The sequence below is a fragment of the Chiroxiphia lanceolata genome, chromosome 6, assembly GCF_009829145.1.
Source record: "Chiroxiphia lanceolata isolate bChiLan1 chromosome 6, bChiLan1.pri, whole genome shotgun sequence".
Lineage (NCBI taxonomy): Eukaryota > Metazoa > Chordata > Aves > Passeriformes > Pipridae > Chiroxiphia > Chiroxiphia lanceolata.
This window is the reverse complement of record NC_045642.1, coordinates 55,347,588-55,374,561: the sequence shown is the minus strand read 5'-3', so window position 1 is coordinate 55,374,561 and position 26,974 is coordinate 55,347,588. Positions and strand designations below refer to the sequence as shown.

Sequence of the window (26,974 nt, the reverse complement as noted above, 5' to 3'; positions counted from 1 at the left end):
ATTATGACCTTCAGAATCCTAAAGCAATATTTTTTAATTGACATGACCTTTAACTATTTTATATCCATATCATAACAGTACCTTCAGTGATCTGCTGGGACAGACAATAGAGATTTCTTCAGAGCTAATGAAGTGTGTTTGCTAGGAAATGATAATGGGGGATTTACGTGGGTGGTAGAACTGAGAGCAGTATACTGAATGAATCCCATCTGTGGTGACTGCTGCCTACACAGACTTTTTCTGCAGTATCAGTTGTAGTCTTCATTTCTTGTTTTAACCTGTTGTGTTTAGCATGCTTTTGATAATATTAAGAATTGCTGCGATTAAGGGGGAATTTTTGAGGTACAACGTAGGAACTGTTGTGATGTATTTCATATGGAATGCTGTGTAAACAAGTAAAATGGCAGCAATAAACTGAACACAAGCAGAGTATTACGAGAGAAAAAAGGAGAAATTAATAAAATGGACTAGAATGTGAACAGGCATTTGATAGGGGACCAAGAATACAGGGAGGGATGCCCTTTTGGTGGGGGGTCTAACCAAAAGCATTTCCACTTTTATAATTAACTCCATTATTTATCTTGAGGAGATACAAATGTATCAGTCTCAAGCTATACTTTTTTCCAGTACTATTATAGACTCTACTTTTGATGCTTCAGGTACACCTTTTAATTTAGTGCACTTGCACAGAGAAATAGCCTCGTTTAAATTCTCTTATACCTGACATTACAATTCTCTCCTTATAATCCTGATGTTGTATTCCACATAACGTATCGCATACAGTTTGAAAGGAAAATTCTTTTGGTTCTGGTTAGGATCTCAAGACAGTTCTTTAAAATAATTAGCTAAAATTTAAATTCCGCATTCCTTTTAGTAAGCTAAGAATTTCAGTCATATCAATTTTAACAAAGGATCTGACTCTCAAATAGGTGTCTAGGTGTAAATAAACACCTAGGCATAAATACTTTTCAGCATACTTTGATTTAGTTAATTCTTTTGGAGTAATGCAACTAGAAAAGGAATCTTGCAAAAAATACTTTTACCTTGCTTTCAAATTATGTATTCTTATAAATTCTATCATACCTCTTTTTAAATTAAGGCTAGTAAGTTAAACACCTACTCAGGCCTGTCTAGAAGGACAGAAATAGAAGGCAAGAAAAAAATATTTAGAACTTTCCCATAGCAAATGAAAGAAACAGAGAAAAGATTCAAGTTACTTTACCTTGTGCTGTAGCTTGTTCATTTATAGAATAGAAATACTGGTTTTGAATTTGAGTCATAAGCAGTAGACAAACCTTTAAAGTAGCATCTAACCATCCCCCAGTAAGTAGGTTATTATTGGGTGTACTCCTCCATGATGAACACACTCCTTTCCAGCCTTTTAAATCTTCTGAAGTTCAGCTTCATATTATGATAAATTCTTTGAATAAATCAACCTAAAATAGATTCCAAACACATACCAGTGATACATTTTCTACTGTCACTATTTCTAGAGCTTTTCACAGAATCATTTTTAATAAGGTTCCATCAATGCCCTACACAATTCATCTGCCTTTACTGTTGACATTCTTCTATTTATGCAGATAAGAATTGTAGTAATTGTAGTAAACCTTGTTGTACGATCACACTAGTAAAAATAAAAATTATTCAGAAATGTATTTCTGGAAGATTACAAACCAGGGCACTTGGAGACAAAATCAACTTGTCTTATTACAGAATCATAGCATATGCTGAGTTGGAAAGGACCCCCAAGGATCACCAAGTCCAATTCCTGGCCCTGCACAGGACCATCCCCAAGAGTCACACCATGTGCCTGAGAGTGTCATCCAAACGCTTCTTGAACTCTGTCAGGCTTGGTGCTGTGACCACTTCCCTGGGGAGCCTGTTCCAGTGCCCAACCACCATCTGGGTGAAGAACCTTTTTCTAATATCCAACCCAACCCTCCCCTGACACAACTTGAGGCCGTTCCCTTGGGTCCTGTCACTGTTCACAGGACTAGAACGCTGTTGCTTTACCTGGAAAAGGAATATTTATACAAACAGTTAGAAAAGATGAACCTTAAGCATCAGTAAGGCACAAACCCAGCATTTTTATTTTTGTAACATGAAAAAAAAATTATTGCAAATGTCTTAGATTGCATCTGCTGGCCAGATTAGCAGTGTTGATGCTGTTCTATCAAAATGCACTATTAAAAATGTGTCTATGGCAGAAAAACTCAGATGCACAATAAATTGCATAGACCTGTAGAGAACACAGACATGCTCTGACAATTTTTGGGAATCAAAAAGCCCAAAAATTTATATATACGTATGAGAGAGATACAGCGCAGAAATGTTGTCCATAGAGGTGTGTCTTAAATCAGAACCATATCCTATTTCACAACTGTAATGGTGTTTTATTTCAACAGATTCAATACTGTATTTTATTTTTTGAGGAAACTTACCTTATGTATCCTGATCTGTAAAATCTGTGATGAGTTCACACACAAAAAAAAAGGTAAAGAATGTTATTTTCAGCAGAGTAGTCATAATAACGTAGTTGTTCCAATACTAAGTATAAACAGGTATTTTTTAAATACACATTTAATTTGGTTTATAATTTTTTCTCCTACTAGATGTGAGCATTCTGCTCAGAGGCATGTTTTCCTCACTGAGCCTCCTTTTCACATCAGTTTGTCGGTAATTGCTAAGAAATACCTTTCAGTACATCCCTGAAAGAGAAAATACTTGAAATCACTTCATACAGGAATCGTTAAAAACTCTTGAGTACTTGACTCACTAAATCATGACTGAGATACCTGAGAACAATTTTAGACTTACAGTAAGAAATGAAGTAGCTGGACTCAAAACATGACCCATCCTTTCTCCCCTCAAATGTTAGCCAAGTGGTACACTCACAATGGCAAAAGGAGTAAAGAGTGAAAGACTGACTTGTTACTCTATCCCCTTGGTAATTAATGTTTCAACTAAAGACCCATCATCTAGTTTGTCTCAGATACTTCCACTCATCATAGGCATATTGAAAAATTAAGAAAAAAAAATTTTTGTAAAGAAACATCTTGAGACCCCAAATTGTTATAAGCTTTAAGGTACAAGCTTGAGAGAACCTCTCCCAGGACTTTTAAGTTTTTGTTTTCTCCGCCCCTTTGAATATAGTTAATGGCTTCATTGTTTTAAATTACAGGGGAGCAGAACAAGATTTTCCATGTATAAAAATGATGGCATGTCATCTGTCTTATAAGACTGTATCTTCTGTAGCTACAACATCAAACAATACCTGTTGGTGTAGGAATTTTATAAGACTGGATAGCAACACATTCCCAATGAGGCCACAGCATTTTCCACTAAGTACACTCTTTTGTATCATGTGTATGGGATTAGGAATACAATTTATGTTATTGTTTAAAGAAATTATCTCTCTAATCCACCAAAGGCAGGGCTGAAACACATGACGTACCAGACACCCAAATCCCCAGGAAGGGCACACAGCTACGCTACACAAACATAATGCTTCACTCCTGCTTTAATTGTCACCCTCCTTTTCAGAGTGATGCACTGAGTGTTGGGCTATGGAAACTTCAGAACATGAGTCACCTAGTCCAGCATACATTACTTTAGAATATTACAAGGCAGTGATGGAAAAGTATCTTTCCCCTGTTCACGTGTCTCAAATACTGTATACCAAACAGACATCAAAGTGTTTCCTTTAGGTTATTATTTGTAGTTTATTTATCTCTGAGCAGGTGTGGTGGGGTTTGAAATGCATTGGCTGTATATGAATTCAAACATGGCAGCATATGACTGTTGTTCAGCATGAACTCCTTATTGCTGCAGTCTTAGAAAGCCTGATTCTGGAATGAAAGGCTAGTTAAGGCCACAGTAACAAATTAAAATACCTTGCCTTTAAATATACACACTTACTTTACAAAGTATTTCACTAAAGAGTTTAGGGTCCTGCTGTGAAACTCCCCTTAAAACATTAAGTCTTTTTGTTTTGTATCATCTGTCACACACCACTGCAACACAGCCACCATGTTAACTGCCTGGCAAGTTAGAAGTACTTCTGTGATTCAGGTTCTAAAATTGCTTACCTACTCAGGGCCAGTTCCTCCTGCCTTACAGCAAATGCAAGTTTTGAAAGGAGAGAGTTGTATTCTGAAATAAAGTAGTTCACTCATTTATTTAGAAAAAAGACATGATTTTCTTTTAATACACATACACGAAAAGCCCTGACACTCCCACCCATACTCACTTTTTAGAGATTTTATGCTGTTGGTTGTGAGGGAACCCATCCTAACTGTAGCCATCCAAAAATTATGCTCTCTAACCAGAGCTAGTCATCCAGGCTCCATCTTAAATCAACACAGAGATAGGCACCTTCAAAGACCAGGAGATTTAGATAGCGGGATGAGTATCTCAGCAGAACTGCCTCTCTCCCCTCCCCATCCCAAATTATCTGTAGAAGGAGCCTAGCTGACTGATTGAGACTACACTCCTAACTTCTAGATTACTAAAGATGGATAAGATGGATCCCACCCTAAATGTCTGACCTCTTGACACTGTTCCTGGCTATAAATAGCAGTATCTGTTATTTAAAATAATACCACATGAAAAGAAAAAGTGTTAAATTAATTCAAAATAAATACTTATTTTCCTGTGACACTTCCAAAGCGTGAAAACATTTTCCTGTGGTCTAGAAAAGCATCTTAACAAGTGAATGCAAAACTGGAGAACACTTGAATCTCAGAAGGTAGGAAAGTTCATTTTCCTCCTTTTGTCTGTGCATAAAAAAGAAGTAGGAGAGATTCAGACATGATAGTTTTAAAAACTTTAGAACATTTGAAAATCTCACAAGAAGATACTTGGAAAACACAAGTAGGATTTGGAATTTCATCAGGAGTGCTTTTGAAAATTTCATTAGCCTCACAGCTGTATCTTTCAGAATCTCTACTTGTCCTATGAATAATATTGTGCATGATCAAAGAAGAGCTTTGACAATTTCTTAACTGCAGTTAATATCCCTTTTTTCAATAAATCTAGGTTAAATACACACCATGTTTTGGTAATTTTTCTCTATGTACCCATAAATTTCAAGTGTTTTAACAAAACACTAAATGACAATTCATACATTTCAATCAAATTGCAATTTCTAGCTAAACACAATCTCGGCACAAATCTAAAAAACTAACCATACCATAACTGATAAGCAGTAATTCTTTTTTTTTTTTTAATCCTCTAAGTTGACTAAAAAGTCTGTTAAGCTACAGTGGTTTCAATTTGTAAAGTTAAATAGAATCATTGGGTTTTTTAGGAGCCAAGAGGAGCGTAAAAGGTATAATGTTTCAATACTTACACCAACAAATAAACCCTTTCCTTTAGAAAAAGGCCAACAAAGTTAGAACACCTTTCACAAAGGAAACGGATTTGGAAGCAAATAATTTGAGTTCAGTATCTCTGGCTTTATCTGCTTCCATAACCAAATTCTCTTCCCTTATCTTCTTAGGCGTTCCCCAAATCCTGACTGCTTTTATGCAACCTCAGTTATCTAAGACAAGCAACTGACTTGCAGATATCATTGGTCCCTTTGGCCAAGCACCACAATTTCTACAAAGTTGGGCCAGTCATTTGGAATGGAAATGCATGGCAATGGGGAAAAAAAATTCTGCATTATTACAAGTGACCATTTTCCTGCTCACAGTAAACGAAACATTTGTAGTTTTAAGTTGGAATCAAAAATTTTGTAAAGGCTGCTCTGTTTCTTAACTGCTAAAGAAGATTCTTCCGTGGGAGAAGAGATGTTAAATTTACCCTACTGCAGGTAGAGGTTTACGTCTTATACTTTGTAAATATTGGTTAATATTTTTTTCCTCATTTCTATAGAAAAATGGAGATGGGAAGGGATGAGATAAGTGGTGTTTTCAAGGTAAGCAGAAATAGGAGTAGAAGCAGACTTGCATGTAAAGTATGTATGTTACCTTTGGAGACATTTCCTCTTAGCCCTCAGTATCCAGTCTGTCTGGTTGCTGCATTGGCTGAACCTGCATCTGCCAAAAGCAACACAATGTCGACAAACTTTTATACTAGAGGCCATTATTCCAACAGAGGAATTGCGTGGAGGAGTGTCTGCCTTCCCAGCAGCAATTGTCTACATCATATTGTCCCACTTTTCATTTTGTTGGCATTCCTGCTGTTGCAGTGGGAAAGTAATAGTGGGGTAATATTTATAGTATTTTAGTTTTTATTATTATTCGCTGAAAACGGGGAAAAGTCAGATATCAAGTATACCTGCAAAGAAATTATAGACCATTGTTTAAGAATTGTTGGCAAAGAAAATTAACCTGGTCGATGAGAAATACTAATTTTTAAAGAATAAGTGTGACAAAAGGTGCACAATTCCCTTGCTGTTAAAATTAGGATTTTAGAATTTTGAGTTGAAAATTAGAATTACTACAAGTAGTAAGAAGACAAGTAAATTTCAAATTCATATTGAAATTTAGTCAACAAAATAATAGCAGTGAATAGAAGACAAAACCCCCACTCCCCCCCTTTTTTTTTAAGCTAGATGACTATAAGCACATTAAAGCCTGTTTCATTCCAGTCAGCCTAGTTGCAGGGTTAATATTATTATTCTGAGTAGATCTTGGAGTTCTCTATGGGGTCTGAAGTACCATAGTCTTGCCTATTTCCAAAGCTCCATGTGTGAGGTTAGAATCACAGTCTACAAGAACCTGGCTATAATATTGGTGTTATTGCCAACCAACTGCACTCCATTTAGTACTTGTAAAATAATGTTAAACTGGCAAAGTATTGTCATGTGATACTAACAGATTTTCCCTGTAGGACCAATTTATTAAAAGAAGCAGAGGCTTTGACCTATCACAAAGCTGACACCAGAGCCTTGCAAATACACTGACAACGATACACAATGAAATCTTAGGCATGTATATGTTAAGATGATTTGCACAATTATCTGTTACAGAATCTTACATGAATAGGGTACACTTACCATACAAGCTTATATTTGAGATTATTATGCTATTATCACTTACTCTCAAACACACAAACATTATCTAAGCTCCTCAAGAACTTGATAAATTATCATTTTTTTTCACTCCTTGCTGAGATCTGTCATGGTGTTCTACAAATAAAATAACAAAGACTGGAAAACAGCCATTTACAGAAACAGTTGGAGCACTGGGTAGGTCCATGCATGCTGTAAATTAGGGTTTAAGGCTCACAGCAATATGAAATTTGTCTACATTGCATGTGTTGCCGTACCAACATATGGTGATGTTTTGACTCCTGGTTGAGCTTGGCTTCTTCCAAGCTGTTAACTTTCATCTTGCTGTTGTAGCTCTACGGAGTAAGAGACTAGAAAATGAAGGAACTAAACCTTACTTTCAAACACGAGACCAGATCTCATGAGTCTGACATCAGGACAAAAATACCTTCCCCTCCCGCTGCTAAGCCGAGTTTTCGTACATCAGGCGGGTTTCACAAGGGAGGGACGGTAGAGGGGAGGTGACGCTGCACATGACGTTACCCGAGCCACCAAGGTGTGTTTCGGTAGACCGGGACAAGCTGTTGGGAAGAGACCTCAGCTCCCGGGCACGGGAGAGCCCCGGCCCCGTGTCACCGCCCCGCTCCCCCCGCACGCCCGGGGCCGGGCGGAGCCGCCCCGCATTCCCCGCATTCCGGGGGCAGAAAGCGCCCGCGGCCCCTACCCCTTCATCCACCGCCCGGGCCCGCGGGCAATCGGCCCCGGGCAGCCCGCCCAGAGGAGGCGGCGCCCGCCGGGGCCCGGCCCGGGGGCAGGGCGGCACAGCGCCGGCGGGAGGAGGAGGAGGAGGTGCCGAGCCCGGGAACAACCGGCGGGGTGACCCCGCGCTGAGCGCGGCGCTGTGGGGAGCGGGGGTGCCCCGGCAGGTCCGGGAGGCGGGCGCGAGTCCCGGCCCCGCATTCCCGGCGCGGCCCCGCGGTCACGTGCGGCCGCGCAGCCCCGCCCCGGCCGAGGAGGCGGTGGCGGCGGCGGGTTAACCCGTGGCGGGGCGGCGCGGGCGGAGCGGAGCAGGAAGCGCCCGGGGAGGGAGGCGGGAGAGGCGGCCGCGCTCCGGAGGAGGAGGAAGGGGGTTGGGAGCCCGGCCGCCGTCGCCGCCTTCGCCTCTTCCTTCCGCCCGCTGCGGGGAGCGAGGCGCGCGGGAGGCACCTGTCACAGCCGCCAGGGCGAGCGCGGCGTCCTCCGCGGACACAGGCGGCGGCGGGAGAGGCCCGGCACGGCTCGGCGGGCCCGACGCGCCCGGCGCGGGGACGGCTGCGGAGATGATGCCGGTGAGTGAGGAGGAGGGTTCGGGTTCGCGGCGCCGCTGCCCGGCCTGGCGCCGCGCTGCCGGGCGCTGGGACGCCTCGCCTTTTCCTGCGGAGCTGCCGGCGGCGGATGGAGCGCGCGGCGCCGCCGTCAACCCCGGCGGAGCCCCGGCCGGCCCGGGCAGGGGGCGGCGGGGCTGCGGGATCGCCCTGGGGCTCCGCGCCGGGGGTGGGGCCGCGGGTCAGCGCCGTCCGTGGCTCTGGGGGGGGCACGACCTGCTCCCGCCCCTCCGTCAGCTGTGACAGGTCGGGGGCCGCGTCCCCCCGGGCTGTGCCGGAGCGGCGCCTCCCGTGCCCCGGGGGTAGCGGGGCTCGCCCCCGGGTCGGTGCGGTCGCCGAGGCCCGCGGTGAGGCGTGGGGTGGGCTCGCTGTGTTTGGGTGAGTGGATGTGCGGGGCGTGCGTGTGTTTGGTTCGGGGTTTTCCTCCCAGTCCCCGGTCCCTCTCCGCCCGGGGAAGGGCGCTGCCGTCCCGGGGCAGGCGGCTCCGGCCCCGGGGATCAGGCGGGCTCCGTGTCAGCCTGGCTCCCTCCTCGGTTCCTGTCACCGCTTTTGTGAAGCCGCCGCTTATTTACCGAAGACAGACCCTTTCATTTTCCCGCAAACAACCTTGATTGTCTTCTGTGACAGAATCCCTCTCCGTTTCCTGCCCCCTGCTCCCCTCCCCTGTCGCTGTGGGCTGGTGCAGTGGTCAGAGGAGAGTTGTTCCTGATGACTGTTCGTTTTATGACAGGATCCTTTGGGACGGAGTAATAAACAATCACATTCCTTTTGTTTATTTCTTTCAAACTCTCTTTGATCTCAAGTGTGGGTTTATGAGATAGTCCCTTGTATGGATTATCTCCCATGTTTTCTCTAATTCCAGTAGAAATGAGCTTTTTATTTACAGTTCCTCTGCAGTGTTTGCAGCCGAATCACTGCAGCAGAATGCTTCTCTATGAGAACACTAAAGGCATATTTTTCGAAATTTCATTACTCTAAATTTGTTTCATGACTGAGAGGAGGAAATAAATAGCTCAAACTAGGTGTAAAATTTCAGATTGAAGAGTACAGGTAGTGTTTAAAAAGCAGGTATTATGACAAGCTTTTTAACATAATGTGCTCTTTAACTTCCAGCTGCTGGGTGCCAAAATACTCCATTGATACTGATGAGAATTTCAGTGCACTGGGCACACTAGAAACCAGCAACAAAGTTCATGGAGTTACAGACTTGTGCTATAAACATACCGATGTTAGCTTGTAAAAACAAAAACAAGGTGGCAGCTTCTTCATCTTCCATTGCAACCTGGGTTATGCTTTACATTCATAGAATTCCTACTGAAAACCCAGCATGCCAATGACATGCTAAGTCAGAACAAATGTATTTGCTTGGCATTACTAACCCATGTGTGGGTTTCTGGCAAACATCATAACTTAGGTAGTGCAGTGATTGACTTCTTAGAAAGTTTCTTTTTACCTATTTCAGAGTTTCTGCCAATGTCTCCAGTTACCTTCTTGCTTGTTTAATGTAGCAGTTGTTTGTGTTTATTGGAATGTGTTAGAAGATTCAGACTTTTTACTGTGTTTTTGAAACACACTTCAAAGCATTTTTAAATGATGGATGAATTTTAATCAAAACAAATTACCTTGCTGCAGTGGTAGTAATGCTGCAGATTAGAGCTTCCTGAGTCTGAGTCCGAAAATGATAAAAAGTTCCTTTTCTAAAGAACTTTGAAATGCTGTTATGGACTGTGTATCAGTCAGGAATATGTGTATTTAAATAAATATGGATATTTAAATGGACACTGACAGTGCCTTTAGTCTTCCAGTTTTTCATCCCAACAATTTTCTGAACTTCAAGGATGAAGAAAACCAACCCTATTTACTGGACTCAGCAACATATAATATCAGAATAATGTGGACATATGACTATAGAACTGGACCAATTATTTCAGCTTTCTTACTCTAGATTTTGTATTCTGAGAAGGGAAAAGCTAGTGATCTAACTTGTTCTGTGATGAAATTCCTTCACTTCATATTCACAGAAGCTTTTTTCTTCCCTAAACGTCTTGGGGTTTTGTTTATTTGTGGATATTTTTGGTTTTCAGATTTTTTAATACCATTTGTAAAAGCAATAGCAAGAGGAAACTTTTTAATACTGCTAGACTTGAACTGTTGTAACAAGTGAATATGACTACAGTTTTTTGTCATCAAATTAAAATTAAGTGTTAACAAACTTTTGTAGTTTCTTAAGACATTTATCAGACTTGAGGTTATTGTTCAGGACCATTTTTGGATTGGTAATTTTTTTGCATTTTGTACAACCATTTTTAAGAAGTAATATCTGAAGCACAGAAAACTGAGTTATCTATTTTCCTACTTTCTTGTGTGTTGTGTTTGTTGTTTTTTTTTCCCCACTTGAAGTTATCCTGCTCTTTTGTGAGCAGGATACCTCCCTTCCTGTTCTCCAGCATCCTTTTCACGTGAGGATTTTATTTATTATCCTTTTTCATGTTTCTTACTCTATTCTGTTTTTGAAAAATACAAAAAGACCTATATTCTTGCTCCTGAATACAGCTGGGCTTGGAGAAGACATAATGATTTGGACTGCAGTTTTCTCACCTGTTCGGTTTTTTCCTTTGCTTTGCTGACAAGGCACATCAGCATTCATGTCATTGCCTTCAAGACATAAGGGCTATGTGTATGTGAGCTTGTGATGGTACAGTGACTATCACCTCTGCTAAGGAACACACTAAAAGAGTTGCTATAGGTATGCCTTGAAAATAGTGATGTCTTTTTCCCTGAAAAATAAATGTTAGTATTTATTGCATTCTTGGAATAAAATGTGCAAGCCTAGAACTATGTGGTATCCTTTCAAGCATTAAATCTTTTGGGTTAAAACAACCACAGGTCTATTTATTTGCAAAAAATATTGTGGATATAGCTCCTTTTTCAGCCACATAGTCTATAACCTGATTGGAGGAGCCTAATTATGTACATTATTTTCCATTTGCCCCAGTAGAGGTTTTTGGTTTTTTTTGGTGGTGGATTTTGTATTTGAAAGAGTGTTGGAAACTTTCCCTTAAAGAATGCAATTAATGCATTTTCTTCTTGGATGGTGGTTCCAAAATTACCTCTTCTGTCAAGTATTAGCTACATTCCTTGGACACTAGTGTGCACACAAGAAAAAGTCACTTATGAGGAGCGCTGTTTTCCCACTTAAAAAGACATGACTTATTCCACTTACAAAGTGGAATAAGGAACTGCTACAGTTGAGATGCCTGTAATACTTCCTATTTTTTGCCTAAATTTTGGGTGTCATTCTCTTACAGCACGTGTGGGGTAACATATCATGCTAAAGGCATAGAACTGTGTAGTCTGTTCACCATCAATACAGTGATAAGAGTGGTGATGGTGGATGCTGTGTAAGAAACTGTGATGGACTGAGTCTTTTAGGAGTAATAGTTAGTATTGCATGTTCCAGCAGAGCTTTTCTGCTTTTGCCTTTACCTTAATACTGAGAAATGAGTATCAGTGAGGTTGCAGCCATCATTTGCATTTTTGAATGCATCCAGGAGGAACCTCATGGGACTTTGTGTGAGGCTTAGAGTCAGGGACTTTTTGGACACGTCTGTGCATGTAGGATCAGGTAGTTGTGATGGTTATTTTCATAGAAGGGAGAGTGAAAAGTCTGGACAGTGTTTAGTGGTTTTATTATTTTTTTGTCTGCTTAATTTCATGGGACACTTCAGCTCTCCTCCGAAGAAGACCATGACCAATGCTTATTTTATGTTAGACTAGAGAATTGCTGCATAAGTTCCTGACCTATGAATACAAATTACATGATTAATAAAACAAACTGAAGCTGGGCATCTGCAGTAGTAATTTTTGAATAAAGCTCTCTTCCAGGTGAATTAAGGAAAAGTAGTTTTTTGGTGTGTTTTTTTGTTGTTTGGATGAGTGTGGGTTTTTTTATTTTTTTGTTGCTTGTTTGTTTTTAAATGAGTACACACTTGTCCTGTATTCAGTCTAAAACATTTCCCAAAAAGTCTAAAGTGGGCATTGCCCCAAATATTCTTAAATCAGTGTATATTGTTCTCTTCTCTTAGGAAGGTTGCTACTGATATAATTATACATTGTAAAAGTCTAAAGGAAGGCGTGTCACTTTAATGCACTTAAATTAATATTAGGAATTTTCAGTGATGTGGAGATAAAGTATATTGTGATTAATTCAGAACTGTAGTTCTCAGCAATACTGATATCATCCTTGTGTGCTGAATAAATCTGAACTGACTGTAGAGAATAATTTGCAAGTTTATCAGCCATTATTAATGGAGTTATTTATTGCAACAAAGCTTAAAGGCCATTTCATGGTTTTTTGGATCATGTCACTGTTTTTTTAGGTTGACAGAATATGGCCTATTCTGTGGTAAAAATAAGTTTATCAGCTTTACCGTGTCAGCAAGAAGTACTATTCATATGCTACTCTGATAATATAATATTTAAATATATTTATTAGATATGTGTGTGTTCAGCTGAAACATATGAGAAAATTTAGAGGGAAAGGATATGCTCTCATATGGTAACAGAGATGAGTTTGTTGTCCATTGCAGACTTCAGAGAAAATAAATATTTGTTTGACAACAAAATTCCATTCCACCAGATTGATTTATGTTAATCTAAAAAATCCAAGTTTGATATGAAACATATTATTTTAAAAAACCTAGCCTATTTGTGTATTTATATTTAGATGGCCTACAGCTGTGGAACAGCCCCCATTATGCAAACAGTTGTCCATACATAAAATAAAGACAGTGCTTTTTTGTAAAGAATTTGTAGTCTGATGCTTGGTGTTGAAATCAGAGCTCACATTTATAGATGTCCAGGGGCTTTTAGATAATTTTTTTTGTCCTCATAAGCTATAGGCATCTTTAAAAATAAAAAATCATTGTTGAGAGTAGAGGTTTGAAGAAGGAAACAAATTATTGCCTGATTAGGGTGATGGGAGGAAGGTGTCTTGCTCCCTTTCCCTCATGACTCACTGCTGGAATTTACAAGTCTTATGTCTTTGTCTAAATTAAAAGCTTAATATTACCATAAATTAATTACTAGCACAGGATAGCTCAAAACACTTCACCTCTTAAATGAGCATGCTAGCCTGGGATATAGGAGGTTCAGTTCCTGGGCTTGTGTCAGACCCCAACAAAATGAGTTACTTTTTTTTCCTTGAATTGAAACATTATACTATGAAGTGATTTCAAATAACTTTGAAGTATTTCTACATTTATAAACAGTTTTTCCATTAGTCTTGTATCCTATATTTCACTGGTTCTTAAGTTATTGTTAGATTTTTAAGTACACAGATAGTCTAAGATATTAATTTTAACATTTCAGGTCGGTACATTTTTCTGGTAGTTTGGAAATCTGCAGGTAGAATCTGTTAAACTGGGAAGCATGTAGTAATCTCACATGTACTAGGCAGTTTTATCCATGGAGCGTGCTCAATGTTCTGAGGTTCTGGAAGCAATTTTTTTATGACAGACAATAATAGAATTATATTGTGCAATAATAGACTCCATCCTTCAGAAGCAGATTCGTGTGTCAAAAGCAGCAGTGGTACCTGGAGGACAAAGTGTAAATTCTGTAATAACTCAAAAGACCAGCAGGAATATGAACTGCTTAGTGGAGGAAAGGAATTGTTTCGAGCTTCAATTTTCAGTCACTTTACCTGGATTTTAGGTCACTCTGTTATTTTTCTAGTTCATGCTTAGAAGCAAGTACGTGTAATCGTGCTGGTATGGGAGAGTGCAGGTTTATCATTGTGCTGCAGTAGGATGTCGGCAGCAACTGAATTCCTTTCGGGACTGAGGTTTCACAATAGGGATGAGCTGGGTTAACCATTTCCTGAGGCCGGTGGAAGAGGCTTCCTCTTCCTTGCTGCTCATTCCCACCATTGGCTGTGAATGGACTGCACTGCTTGTCTCAGTAAACTGATACAGGCCACTAAGAATGTAAAAAAAATAGTTGTATCCAAAGAATGAAGAGATACATGTACGTGTGTGTGTAATGCATTGTGACTGTTGTCCCGTCCGTGTTGGCACAGGAGGGAGCAGACTGCTTGGCTTACAGAGAATGGGGTGGAGAAGTGGAATCTCTCCCTTCAAGTATTTTTGTTTATTTGGTTTGGCTTATTGTGGAGCTGTACCCCAGGGGATGTATTTTGAATTTTGTTCTCTGGCTGTTTAGCAGGTGAATGGAACAGTGAGATGAAACAAAAGGTCTCTGCAGTGTGGTAACTTTGTTACTTCAGACATAAGTTATGGTTTCACCAGTCCTCACATCTTTATTGAGTACTCAGTAACACATTTTCACTGAAATGGGAAAAAGTAAGGATATTGGTTTTTTGGTAAAATATGTGGTCTTTGAGGAAGTCTTGAGAAACAAATATGAAGTTGGGACCAACAAAAAAGGAAAAAATAATAAAATTTAACTGGCAGTTGCTGGTCTGCCATCATTTTTTCCCTTCACTTTGCAGTATTTCATTCCTTCTGATTTCTGCCCATTATTTCCTTATCCTCTAGATTCATAGTGTAATTTAGCCTAGCTCTCCAGTAGTGGAAGTAGAATTAGGGGGGTTTTTTTATTTTTTTTTTTTTTTTTTAGTTTCCAATACATTGCTTTGCTTAGCAGCAGAATTCTATTTATGGGTGAAGAATCTGTAGCTATAAAATACTTTATTTAAGGAATTCTAACTTCAGCAGGAAGCAATCTAATCTAAACTTGCATATGTTGCAGACACTGTATTTAACCCGTATATCCTTATGTCTAAGTTTGACAAAAGGATTTCAGTTTTCACATGATTAAACTGTTGTTTATAAATTGAGAATAGGGGAGGAAACTGAGGCTTCAGTTTTGTGTAGGTGAAATGGATGTAACTTCAGGGGTTGCTGCAGTCCTGCCTCCCTGCTGCCCTCTCTCCTGTATTGGCTCTGATATTTATCTGTTTCTGTGCTGAGCTGGTTCAGTCTGCAAACTCAGCAGGAAGTTGTTTGTCTTTACTTTTTTTTTTTGTCTTTCTTTCTTTCCCCCCCACCAGGATACTTTTCTGCCAGCTGAGCACACTGAAACCAACTCAGTGCAGGGTCAGATAAGCATTGGAAGCAGCACAAGAAAGGGCAGCATTGTGTAGGTTGCAGGAAGGATGTAATCAGTTTTATCAGTTTGGGTCGTTTGTTTTTTTTCAGCCTGAAACAACTCCATGGTGGTGAGTGAATATGGTGAGGTACATCTAGATGCTTTTGGTATGAATCTGTGTCCCAAGTGGCAAAGTGTAACTTCCCTGCTCTCTGAAGTCAGAACAAGTAAACACTGCAGTTCCCAAGGTCTCTGCTAGGCTGATCTAGGAGAATCTCTCCAGTCCCAAATCCCATGGGCTGACCCCATGCACATAAGCCCAGTGCACTGACTAGCATCTGGATTAATTCTGTGTTCTAATCTCCTGGGAGCCAGTTGGACACTGGGAGACCAGCAAACCTTACTCTACTTAAATCCAGAATGTGTCTGTGCAGACCTACTAAGGTGAATAGCTGAGAATCCTTGAGAGTTCCGGTATTAGATGAAAAAAGTAGACAGGGTTGCATTATTAATATACAGAGAAAAGTATTGCCTGCATTGCTCTCTGATGTTTAAAGGGAAAGAAACAGGGTGGTTAGAGTTTACCACAGCCATAAAGTACAGGCTTACCTGTATATAATTTTGTTTTTAATTTCTCAAAGAGGTGGGTAAAGTCGTAGTTTATAATAACATGTACAGTTTGAGACATACTTTGAATGAGTTTTTGCATGAGAAAATCCTTTTCTGATCCTGTTTCCTAATGCAATTTGTCTAATTTATGATTCAAGACAGTGCTGCACCTGTTGGCATTCTTACTCCTGTTCTGCAGGTGATACCTTCAACATACTTATGGTACTTTCAACATAATTCAACTTTTTTTTTTCCCCCCTACCTCCTCCTCCCCCATACTTACTACTTTAAAAACAAACAGGCTTCAGAAAGCCAATCTGACTATCTTCTGAAACCTTAACCCAGAGTGTTCATCAAAACCTGACTTGAACTTATCCCATCTAGCTGGAGTTTTCAAATTACTGACATCCAAAATGTTGTCATAATATGTCTTTAATAAATGTTACTAATATCTCTGTCACTTCCTTTGAAAAGATACAGAGTAAGGAGAGGATATTTTTACATTGTTATGGTAAAATTAGATGTCTGTAAAATGGTTGACAGGCTGTTAGTGTTTTGTAGAGAGAATAGTGTGATAGCCAGAGCATAGACTGCATGATGGTATGGACAGTAAGGGAAACTAGTATCTCTGACTAGTTTAAATAGTTCAACTTGTGGAGTTTTTTGCCTGAAACTGTTACCCACTTACAGCTTAACTAACTTCTTTGGGCATCTGAGAAAGTACCAGCATCTGTGAACTGACAGCCATTGCTTACAAATCCTGTAAGATAATTTTTATCCCACATGGGTATGTTAGATACTTAACTTAGTCAAATACATGCCTAGAAATAGTCAAACAGGGTTCTTAGTGTTAAAGTTGTTATTATAATACATCAGTAGAGAAGTGGTTAGATTTTACTGCTGTGTATTTAAAATGCAATTTCTTGGAATTGAAATTCTAAATGATTGTTCAGGCTAATGAATGGGTTAATTACTATTCAGACACTAAAGAGTTGGACTGTGTGCACACTTTGGGAGATGACTGAATTCTTGAAACAGTGTCTTGTAAAAATAAACTATGAAACTCATGTCTGTATGCAGCTTCATCTCTGCATGTAGCTTGGAATGTCTCAGCATGCCTGATGCTTAATTTCCTTATGTACTGCTTTATTGTCCCAAGTCATCTAAATTTCAGTCAATTTTAGCTGCAAGTCTGAATCACGTACTTCTACTAGTGGAAAAAAGATCTGTAATGGTTGACCTCCTTTACACTTGTAAGTCATGTCAGGATCAGTGCAATTATTTTAAAACCATATCACACGGGTTGGAGTCTATTCTAGCCCATGTCACTTGGAAATCTTTTCAATCTTTTTGTCTGAATAGCTTTTTGGTGTACTAACAGTACGGTGTATTTATCATTTTATTGTCACTTTTTAACACTTCAGCAAGGACTTGTTGGATATGAGAAGATGCAATAAAAATCCAAGCTTTGCATTGAAACAAATAAATTTCAAGTCTTGTTGGCAGTGCTCTCCCCCTGCCAAATTCCTGACTGTGTAGTTTATTTTTACTTTTTTTTTCCTGACGATGGAGAGTAGTAGTATTTGGTTTTGTAGTACAGATAGAAGGTAAAGTGGTGAAGGGGGTTTAAATCAGTTTAAACTCTGAATTATAAGCTGTTCTGTTTGCCCCAGTGTGACTTTGAAATCCAACTCAATATTTACAATGGAATAATTTAAATTATATATATTGTGTATATATATATATATAGTTTTGCTCATTTTTAGCTACACATAAAGAACTTTTGAATTTGATTGACTTTCACATGTACTAACCTTTAGAATATTTTGATATCCCTTTTATGGAGGACTTTTGGTATTTATGGTTCAAAATTATAACCTGAAAAAGGGACATAAAAGACACACTGAATCAGAGGATTTACTGTACAGTGTTTCCAATACGGTATTTTTGTGCTTCTGGGGGTTTTATAACATTCAACCCAACAAATCTTTGTGATTTGAGTCTTCAAGGAATTACTGGATTACCCCCATTTACTGCTGCTCCCTTCCCCCAGTCATCTGAAGCTACCAAATACTGCTCAGTTCGCTGTCTGAGTTCTGAAGAACTGAAGCTTTGACACAAAATTACAAGTAAGCTTGATCTGGAGCATGCATTTAGTTGCCCTTATCTTTTCAGAAGCAGGAAAAAGCTTTTGGTCAGCTTTTTCTTATTATCTCACAAACGATGTAGAAATTTTTCAAGCATTGAGGTCTCAACAGACTCTTTTCTTCCAGTGCTCAGGGATGTGTGTTCTGATCGTGTCTGAATTTCTTTATAAACTTTTTGTCTTCCTTTCCCCACCTGGAGACCAAAGTCTTTCTAGTCATCCTTCTTGTCAAGTACTGCAGTTTTCTTGTGAGACAAGATGTGTTCAAATATGTGAAAGAAAGCAAAAATATGAATGTTGTCATGTAGCTATCTATGTATGTTTTTATGTATTGGTGTCTGTAGTCGTACTGGGATAAAGAGTCTGATATCCTGGGGACTTAGAGGTTCCACTGTGTTTCTAACATCTTTTGGAGAGTAGATTGTTAAATCCCTTCCGTACAACGCAGCCCCATATGGGGAAAAAGGAAATATACTCACCAGAAATCATTCTCTGTGTAGGTTATTAAGTGTACAGTTGTTAGTGTAATGGAGCATCATGTTTTTTACATCAGTAACATGGGATGAAGAAATGCATAAACTTAGTTGTCAGTTTACTGAAGTGGAAGTGATAAGTAAGCCTAGTACCTGTCTCATTAGGTGCTATTAATTTACAGTGATCTGTGAAAATATTGATCTTGTAATTATTGTTGATGGGGTTTTGTTTGTTTTACTTTTCCCAGTATGATCCATAGATTTTTTTTTTTGATTGATCCTACTGGAGAAACTGAAAGAGAATATATCAAAAACAAACAAGCTGTTTGATTTTTTTAAAATCTTGTCTGCAAATTACAAGAAGTTAATTTTCATCTGGAAGTAATATTAAGGTGTCTGTTTAAATAAATTTTGAACAAATACGAAAAAGCTTAGCTTAGAGGGCCTCTGTGCAATTGTGCACATTTGTAGTTAAGTGTGTTTAAAATAAATAAATTGTACATTTGCACATTAGGCATATACAGTACGGCTCATATAGCAGGAGGAAAGAAGTGACAATACTGAGAGGGTAGGATAGGATGGCAAAGTGGAACAAAAGTTATTAAAACAAATAAGCCTTAATTTCAAGTTAGTGATACCCTGCGTGCTGTATGGTGTTGTATTCCGTCTGAACGCTTGCTCTTCTTCTTACTTGTCCCTTCCTTCTCTGTGTATTCTTAGTTGCTCACATCCACAGGTTTTAATCTCTAGCTTTATGTTCAATAATTTTACATTTTGTGTAGATGTTTGGTGTAAAGTTGTATACATTTTAGGGAATTATACTTTCAGTTTTCCTTTATATGCTTTTTTCCTACGTCATTCCATGTAGTTTTCAGAGATCACAAGTGTCTTCATGTTAAAGTGCTTTAGTGGGATAATAGACTGTATTTACTTTCTTACTGAGTGATTTACATAATCTGTAGGCATATAGATTTGCTAAATGTGAGCTTTGTCACACAGGGCAAGTCTTCTTGGATCTTACTTGGGGCTTTTTTGCATTTAATAAAGGATCATAATTTATGTCAATTAAATACTCCATGCACCTCATCTCTTTCATTTAGAACGTTCAAAACCTCTTTGTTTTTGTGAGGAAAATCCCCTTGTTTCTTTAATTTAGGATTTTCAGGCTGGTATATTAAGCAGCCAGAGGCTGTGGTATCTTCATCTCTCTACATATGTCCCAGATTTGTGTTTCCCTACCTGACAGTAACAGTTCTAGAGCAGTCAGCCAAGTCACTGCACTGGATCAGGTACCCAGTGTGGAGATGATACATCCTCTGACTCACTATATGAAGGAAAGTAAGGGGCTACCCTCTGTTTTTATTGTTTTGTATTTACCTGATTTAATTATACACAGGTGGTTTCAGTCACTTCAGAAGGGGGGAATGACAGGAAAAAAGGGAAGTTCAGTGGCACATGTTTATTTTAGTTCCTATTCTTCTTTTGAAAGAACTCAGTTATCCAATAGAGATGGCAGACTTTAGTATTCAGCCTTCCCATATACTTCTGATCTGTGTGTTTATGGCAAGTAAGGCTTTTATGAGTTCCAGTTGGTCATTTAGAAGAATTCAGGCAATAACCATAGTTGAAAGAGTGGCACAATATGTGTTAATACACACCCAGCTTTTCCTCTCAAATATTTATTCATGTGATATAGTTTGTTTTTTTGGCAGATAAAGATACAATCTGGTTTTGGAGAACAACCAGATTAGATTTTTCCGTCCTTCGTAGAGCAAAACAACCCTTCCCTTTTACACAATATCCTTGAATTTCTCATTTATTTAAAATGTTCTCAGTTGCTAAAAGGTTAACTTTTTTACATCGCAGCATTTAAAAAATCTGACATTATTCTGTCAATTATATTCTCAGTAAATCTCTCAACATGGTACATGTTTGCTGAGGAGGAAGGAAGAATACTCCATGGGATCAGAATGTTAGTGAGAAATGTGTTAAGGAAGGACAGCAGTGTTTTGGATGTTGAAGCAGGCTAAATACAGACTCTTACTAGCTTTGTCTGCTGCTTCTTGTAGGGAAGGGTAAAGTGGTAGTGCTGTGGCTCACAAGTGAAGCTGAGCCCCGTTTCTCTTCTTGCAGTTAATGTGTAAGGTGCTACACATAAAATATAACTCACAGCTCTGTTTTGAGAGAAATGGGTTGTCTGGTTCAGTTGATCTTTCATAGTGTAGGTTGTTTTTTTTGTTTTGTTTCAGTTTTTTACCTCCTCGGGTCACTTGCTCACTCCTCTCCCCATTTTCTCTATTAAAGGAATGGATCAGGCTGGAGAATATGCTTTGCTCCTGCAATTGTAGAGTAAAAGCTAAATGTGCTGTTGGTGCCATTGCTCTGCCTGTTCCCCACTCCCGACCCTGTATAGTGTTGACAGGAATGATGATAAATATTTGCTGTCCCTTGACATGAAGAGACAATCAGAAACATAGTTTACTGTTTTATATTCTCTGCTGCCTGAATTATGTCTAGCAAGAAGACAGACTTTGCCAAGAATGGAGTAGTGCTTGAACTATAGTGTTTTTAGGTATAAATACATGGTGGAGGTGTTGTTTCTTTTGTTTCTAAGCTGGTTTGTCCTTTTAAAACACTCTTGTGATTTAAGAAAATGTCTCGGAATTATCTTCTGATAGTTGTTAAATTCATTTGTTCTTAGGACTTCTCCTATCATTGCCCGTTCTACAGGAAAATCACTTCTGTGCCTTTTGTGACAGTCAGAGCCTTATATGTAAATTTATTTAAGATAAATACTTACTGTTTGTCATGATTATAATAGCAAACAAAGATTACTATTGCACAATAAGAGGATAGCAGAACTCCCCTACTGCAACTTTGCCTAATTAGGTGAAACTTGATCTAGCCTATCTTGTTCCTGTCACAACTGTGGCCTGTCTAGTTTCTTTAGAACATCTTATCACTGCTCGTCATTACTGCCTGAATTCATGTGCCAGTAGACCAAAAATATTCCATTTAAGTAGTTTTTCACTGTAGTTGTTGCGCAGAAACTGTTCTTAAGTTTTAGTTCTACGCGATATTTTTATATTTGCTGCTGTTTACAACTGTCCACATGAAGAATATTTTAAGGATGGTTCTTCGGAATATTGTAAAAACATCAAAGGGGAAATCTTGGCTACCAGGAAAGACTCGACTTAACTCTAAACACTGGACCAAGGACAGAATTTTAAAAAAGAAGGTGAGATAACATTGGTTTTTGTTTATTAACTGTAAAGTTAAGCATTTTGAGATTTCTTTTTGTAAAACCGAACAATGTATCCTTAAAATGGATTAGAGTGTATGTGGGATTTTTGCTTGAAGATCACAGATTATTGCCTTATATGACTTTCTGCTGTATATGAAATGTCCGAAATTTTTGACTTTACCTTGTATAATATTATTATTACTATAGCAAAGTGGACGTCTGAGTGTAAAACAGGCTTTTGATTTTTAAATTTGCCATTTTAAAACTGAAGAAATGTATTGGAAATAGTTATTCCACTCTGATGGAAGAAAAATTCTGCAGGCTGCCTGTTGAATCCCCAACGATTATCACTTACTACTTTTTTACCAAACCAGATAACATCTTTACATCTAAGATTGAATGACTGGTATTCCCTGAAAGCAATGCACTAAACAATCAGTATTTTGTTAATACTTTCTGCTCAGTGGGAGAAAGCCGTGGCAGTCCCTTCTGCTCTCACTCGATTGAAAATAAAAAGGAAAGAATAGTGCTGGTTCCAGTTGGAACATTACTAGGGGTTTGTGTCTGTAGATTTTGTAAAAGTTCTTCCTTGTTTGTAAAATCAAAAAATTTTGTTTGGTGCTGCAAATCACCTTTATTATTTGACAAGTAGCCAAATAGTGTGACCTTTAGTAGAAATACTACGTTGAGTGGTTTTGTTTTGGTTCGTGGTTTTACTTTTGTTTGGGGGGTGTGTGTGTGCTTTGTTGAAAAGTTTGTGAAAGAAAAGATCCAAATGAGATGATTTTTCAGTGCAGTAGGTAGGTCAGGCTTTTCTGGAATTCAGTGGATTTTGGATGACTTTGCTGTAGCTGTTGACAAGGTCGAACACAAGACTGTAGAAACATCAGCACCTCCCTGCCCTTATCTTAGGCCAAAATATTTTTAATAATTCGAGAACACTCAGTTCTGTGATACAAATTTGGTGGGACACTTTTGTTGCATGTGGATTTTGGAGATGAAGTTTTCTTTCAGGGAAATGGACCCAAACCCTCACACTGAACCCGCTCTTCAGCTTTGCCTTGAGGTGTCAGACTGAGCTTTCTTTCCAAATGAATTGCACTGTTGCTAATGCCAATATGTAGAAAGCTTGAATAGGACTTTGCTCCATATCCCCACCTAATACAAGTAAAATATTAAATTTTTTGTCTTTCTTATCTCTCACCTGGTTCATGAGTCTTGTGGGAGAATGTCCTGTTTTGTAGAGTTTGGGGCTTCAAGGGGTTTTGACTGTGTATGTTTTTTCTTGGTTTTGGTTTGTTAATGGATTTTTTTGTTTTGGGTGGGGTCTTTTTAAAACTTTTCATTTTGGTGAATGCAAATTTTTTTTTCCTGACTGGAAAACTGAGATTCTTATGTAATAAAATGATCTCTGAAGCTGAGTCATCTTGGACTAATTTAGTTTTGTTTTTAATTTATTGCCAGTTCACCCACATTTACTGAGAATTTTACAGCACTACAGTTACGTTGTTCTTCAGCCATGTGCTTCCATAATGGTTTGGAGAGTAAAATATTTAATAGTATTTCTTAACATATTATTCATATCCCATCAGCTGATTAAATGGAATAGGCAGTTAATACTTTAGGACTGTTGTTCCAAGCTTGTCATGCATTTGATGTGTGGCATGCTGATTACCCTGTCAGATACGGAAGATTTGGACCTCTGAACATTGGGATTAAGTTGTGTGTGATGTTGAACACTGAGATGCAGTTGTAGTGCCACAGTGAGTAGTGCCTCCCTCTTTTTCCCTGAGGGCTGTGGGGCCACACTTGGCCCTTTACTAGGGGTCCCCACTTAACTCTCTGAAGTGTCTGGTTTGGAGGACCCTGGGTTGGAGATGTGAAGAACAGTAGAACTGTGGGCATCATGTTCATATTGTATCAAGATAGAGCTGTTGGAGTTCATGGACAAATGGACTTGAGGAAAGATCATTGCACCAGTGCAGCTGTTGTTTTGATCTGGAATCTTGCTGTCCTCTGAATTTCTGACTTTTCCTGCATATTAGTGGTTTTCCATGCATTTGCAAATGCAGCAACTGCTTCAGTTTTCTTTGAGTTTGGCAGGAATCCATTATTTAAAGAATTCTCATATTTATAAACCTAAACACCTACTAAAATAGTTATAGCAAGGCTATTTGCTAGTTTTTTTAAATAGATTAGCAATTTTTTTTACTTTTTTATTTAATAATCAGCACAAAATTGATATGCCTGCTGATTTTTATTGGTTTATTTTACAGGTACTTTAGATAAATCTCATTGAAATTAGGCAGGCAGTACTAGATGAGGTTTGTCATCCTAAGATTCACAGTAAAAAAATATTCCTGAAGATAAAAACCAGTATCCTCAATGAAGACAGCAAGTAAAAAAAAACTTCTGGGACTTCTTCACAGCTGTTTAATTTGAAGATCAGTCTTGTGTTTTTGGTTGGTAGATGGTAAGACCCATTTGCAATAATCCTGTAACAAATCAGAGAATGCTTATTTGCAAGGTGAGGAAAACTTATTTTTATGCATTGAGTTGTCATGAACGTTGTAAGGGGTTTAGGAAATCCAGCATCAACTTATTAGAGCAGAGAGTCTTTCAAGAAGAGTTTCCAACTTCCACCTCTTAGTAATAGTTGTGTATATCATGAAATATGACATTTGGCCCACAGCCTTTTGAGAAAGAAAAGAAAATTTCAAAACCTTGTTGTGTGAAGAATAAATATCTCTCTATTTGTAACCTTTGTTGCCTGATGGAGAAATGTGCTCAGCAAGAACTTGTCAGCATACCTGGAATTATCCCTGCGTTCCAAAGTCTCTTTACATGGTAACTGGTGTCTTGACAGTCCTTTGGTAGAATTATTTGCATCAAGGAGCAACAACAAGATCTCTTGCTGTTTCTCCAGATGTAGCAATTTAGGAATCAAGCCAACAGATAATATGATGCAGGGATGTTGAACTCATTCTGTAGCAAGTGCCAAATTACATTTTCCACTAGAAAACATCACAAGAGGCATGTTTTATAGATTTCTCTAACGTCAGGCTGTGTTGCTTTAGCTGATAATGTTAAATATTGCACTTGGACAGATATTATTTTAAAATAATAGTTTTCTTTGTGATGCAATCTCTTTGGGTTTTTTTAGCTAGTCCATTTTAAGCTATACTCCTTTTTTTCCTTCTGTAGCCAGAAGTTTACTTGCCCACCTTTTAAATTTTAATTTATCCAAATCTCAGCTCCTGCTTACTTTTAACAGAACTGTCTGAATCTATAAGAAGGTGTTCCAATGTTGTGACAAACAATAAACAGCTTCTGTAAAGATAACATCTGGAGATCTAGCAGTGTTTCACTACCATGGATTGATTGTGACTTCTAATAGAAAAAAGTATAGGATTAAAATGTTTAAATGATCATGTCACTCTTCTGTCTTAGGGAGATGCTAGAAACTTAACATTTGTTAGGTCAGTTGTTTTTTTGGGGCCTATTCATGTCTTGCTTCTCACAGCCTGTAGAGGTTGTGGGTTGTTTTTGTTGTTTACACAGGTGAACTGTTAGTTGCTATTGTTGTCATTAGGTATTGTTTTCCTAGAGCTCTGGAAGTCTTTCAGTTAACTACTACCTACCTGTCATTTAGTAATCTGTGGATTTATCTTGGTGATGAAAGTTGCTGTTTCCTTCCTTTGGCTTACTTCCCTATCCTACAGAAATCCTGCCACTGCAGGTGTAAGGGGCCTCAAAGTCCAGATCTACAGTTGTTGCTGTAGCTTTTTTTTGTTTCTTCCCATAGCAAAAAGCAAGAAAGTGTCATAAGTATCCCTTCAGCAAATAAATATCGGGTAGGTGTAGGGTTTTGAGATCGTCTGAGTCCTGTTGAACACCTGCTATCACATGTGAAAGCTCATGAAGAGGACAAAGTCCTGAAAGTCCTGAGAAGAAATGTCTGTGGGTTCTGTCAGTGCTTTAAGCTATCACATACATGTAGGCCTTGCACAAGATTTTCCTACATTTTTATAAGGTTTTTATATACACTATACTTCTACATTTCTATAAGAGGAGTTAAATACTTGTGGCTTTTTTTTTTCTTAATTAAAATGGTTTCTGTTCCCCAGCAAGAGAAGTAATTTTGTGCACAACTGTTGTCTGACAAGCTCCTGGTTGTGTTTTCCGTGGGCAGATTGTCTTGTGCAGAGCGTGTTGAAGGTGGATCTCAAGGTGGATCAATTTTATTTTTTTTAAGTGATTGCAAAATAGCAAGTTAATGTAACCAGCATATGAGCTTATGCAAAAAATGCTTTTGTGCGATAAGTACATTAAAGTACATTTAGGCAACGTGAAATTTTCAGATTTTATCAAGATCACAAATAACCATAAATAATATTAACTTGTTCGTATTTTGGAGTAACGTTATGAATGCTTGAGTCTATCAGTAGTAAAATTTAAGGATTTTAATGTTTGTTAGTAGCCCATAGCTGAATGCTTTACATTTTTAGTGTCTGAGATTTACTCCCAATTTTGTGGATTCTTTCACAGGCCATATGGAAGGAGTTGGCTTCAAATTTGAAAGTGTAGTAAGAAACTGTTGGTTTCACAAGTCTACATTTTGGCAGAAAAATTTACTCATTTTTGTATTCCTTGCAAACTAGGTGTTTTGAAATGTGGAAATAGAATGCAGTTATTTCTCACACCATATATGGGGAGAAGAAACGATGATCTTAGAGGAAAGAAATCTGATGAAAACCACAGTGATGGTTAATAAATTTGCTATATGTCTTAATGCTCTTATTTTAAATAAGACTCATAAACATACTGCAAGAAATTCTTAACTGATCTGTTTTTAAAAATAAAAGCTACATTCTGAAGACAGATAATTATTGGAACAAAGCATACTGGTGAATAACTTGTTTATTAGATGGACTTTAAATGTTTCTTTTTAATATAGAGAAGTCAAATTGTTTAATCTTGCTGTTTTTCCAGGGTTTGCGTACAATAACATCAGATTTATTTGGGACT

The 26,974-nt window shown here is 38.5% G+C and overlaps 1 protein-coding gene and 1 long non-coding RNA gene across 7 annotated transcripts in view; one reads left to right on the top strand and one right to left on the bottom strand.

Annotated features, from left to right (window-relative positions):
- Nucleotides 1–1,961: 1,961 nt before the first annotated feature.
- Nucleotides 1,962–7,126, bottom strand: LOC116789004. Its single transcript, XR_004357845.1, has 3 exons — nucleotides 4,092–7,126; nucleotides 2,445–2,468; nucleotides 1,962–2,016 (listed from the first exon to the last, which is right to left on the bottom strand). It is a non-coding gene; the product is annotated as an uncharacterized LOC116789004 (long non-coding RNA).
- Nucleotides 7,127–8,076: 950 nt separating this feature from the next.
- The window catches only part of PPP1R13B (protein phosphatase 1 regulatory subunit 13B), a 70,871-nt gene continuing 51,973 nt past the window's right edge, over nucleotides 8,077–26,974 (top strand). The window contains exon 1 of one of the 6 annotated variants that reach the window (XM_032691185.1): nucleotides 8,077–8,328. In XM_032691185.1, coding sequence (XP_032547076.1) covers nucleotides 8,320–8,328 — 9 coding nt within the window. In that variant the 5' untranslated portion in view covers nucleotides 8,077–8,319. Of the gene's footprint in view, nucleotides 8,329–13,944; nucleotides 13,984–21,785; nucleotides 21,941–26,974 lie in introns of those variants that run through there. The other 5 variants (XM_032691186.1, XM_032691184.1, XM_032691183.1 and 2 more) reach the window with 5 other exon arrangements.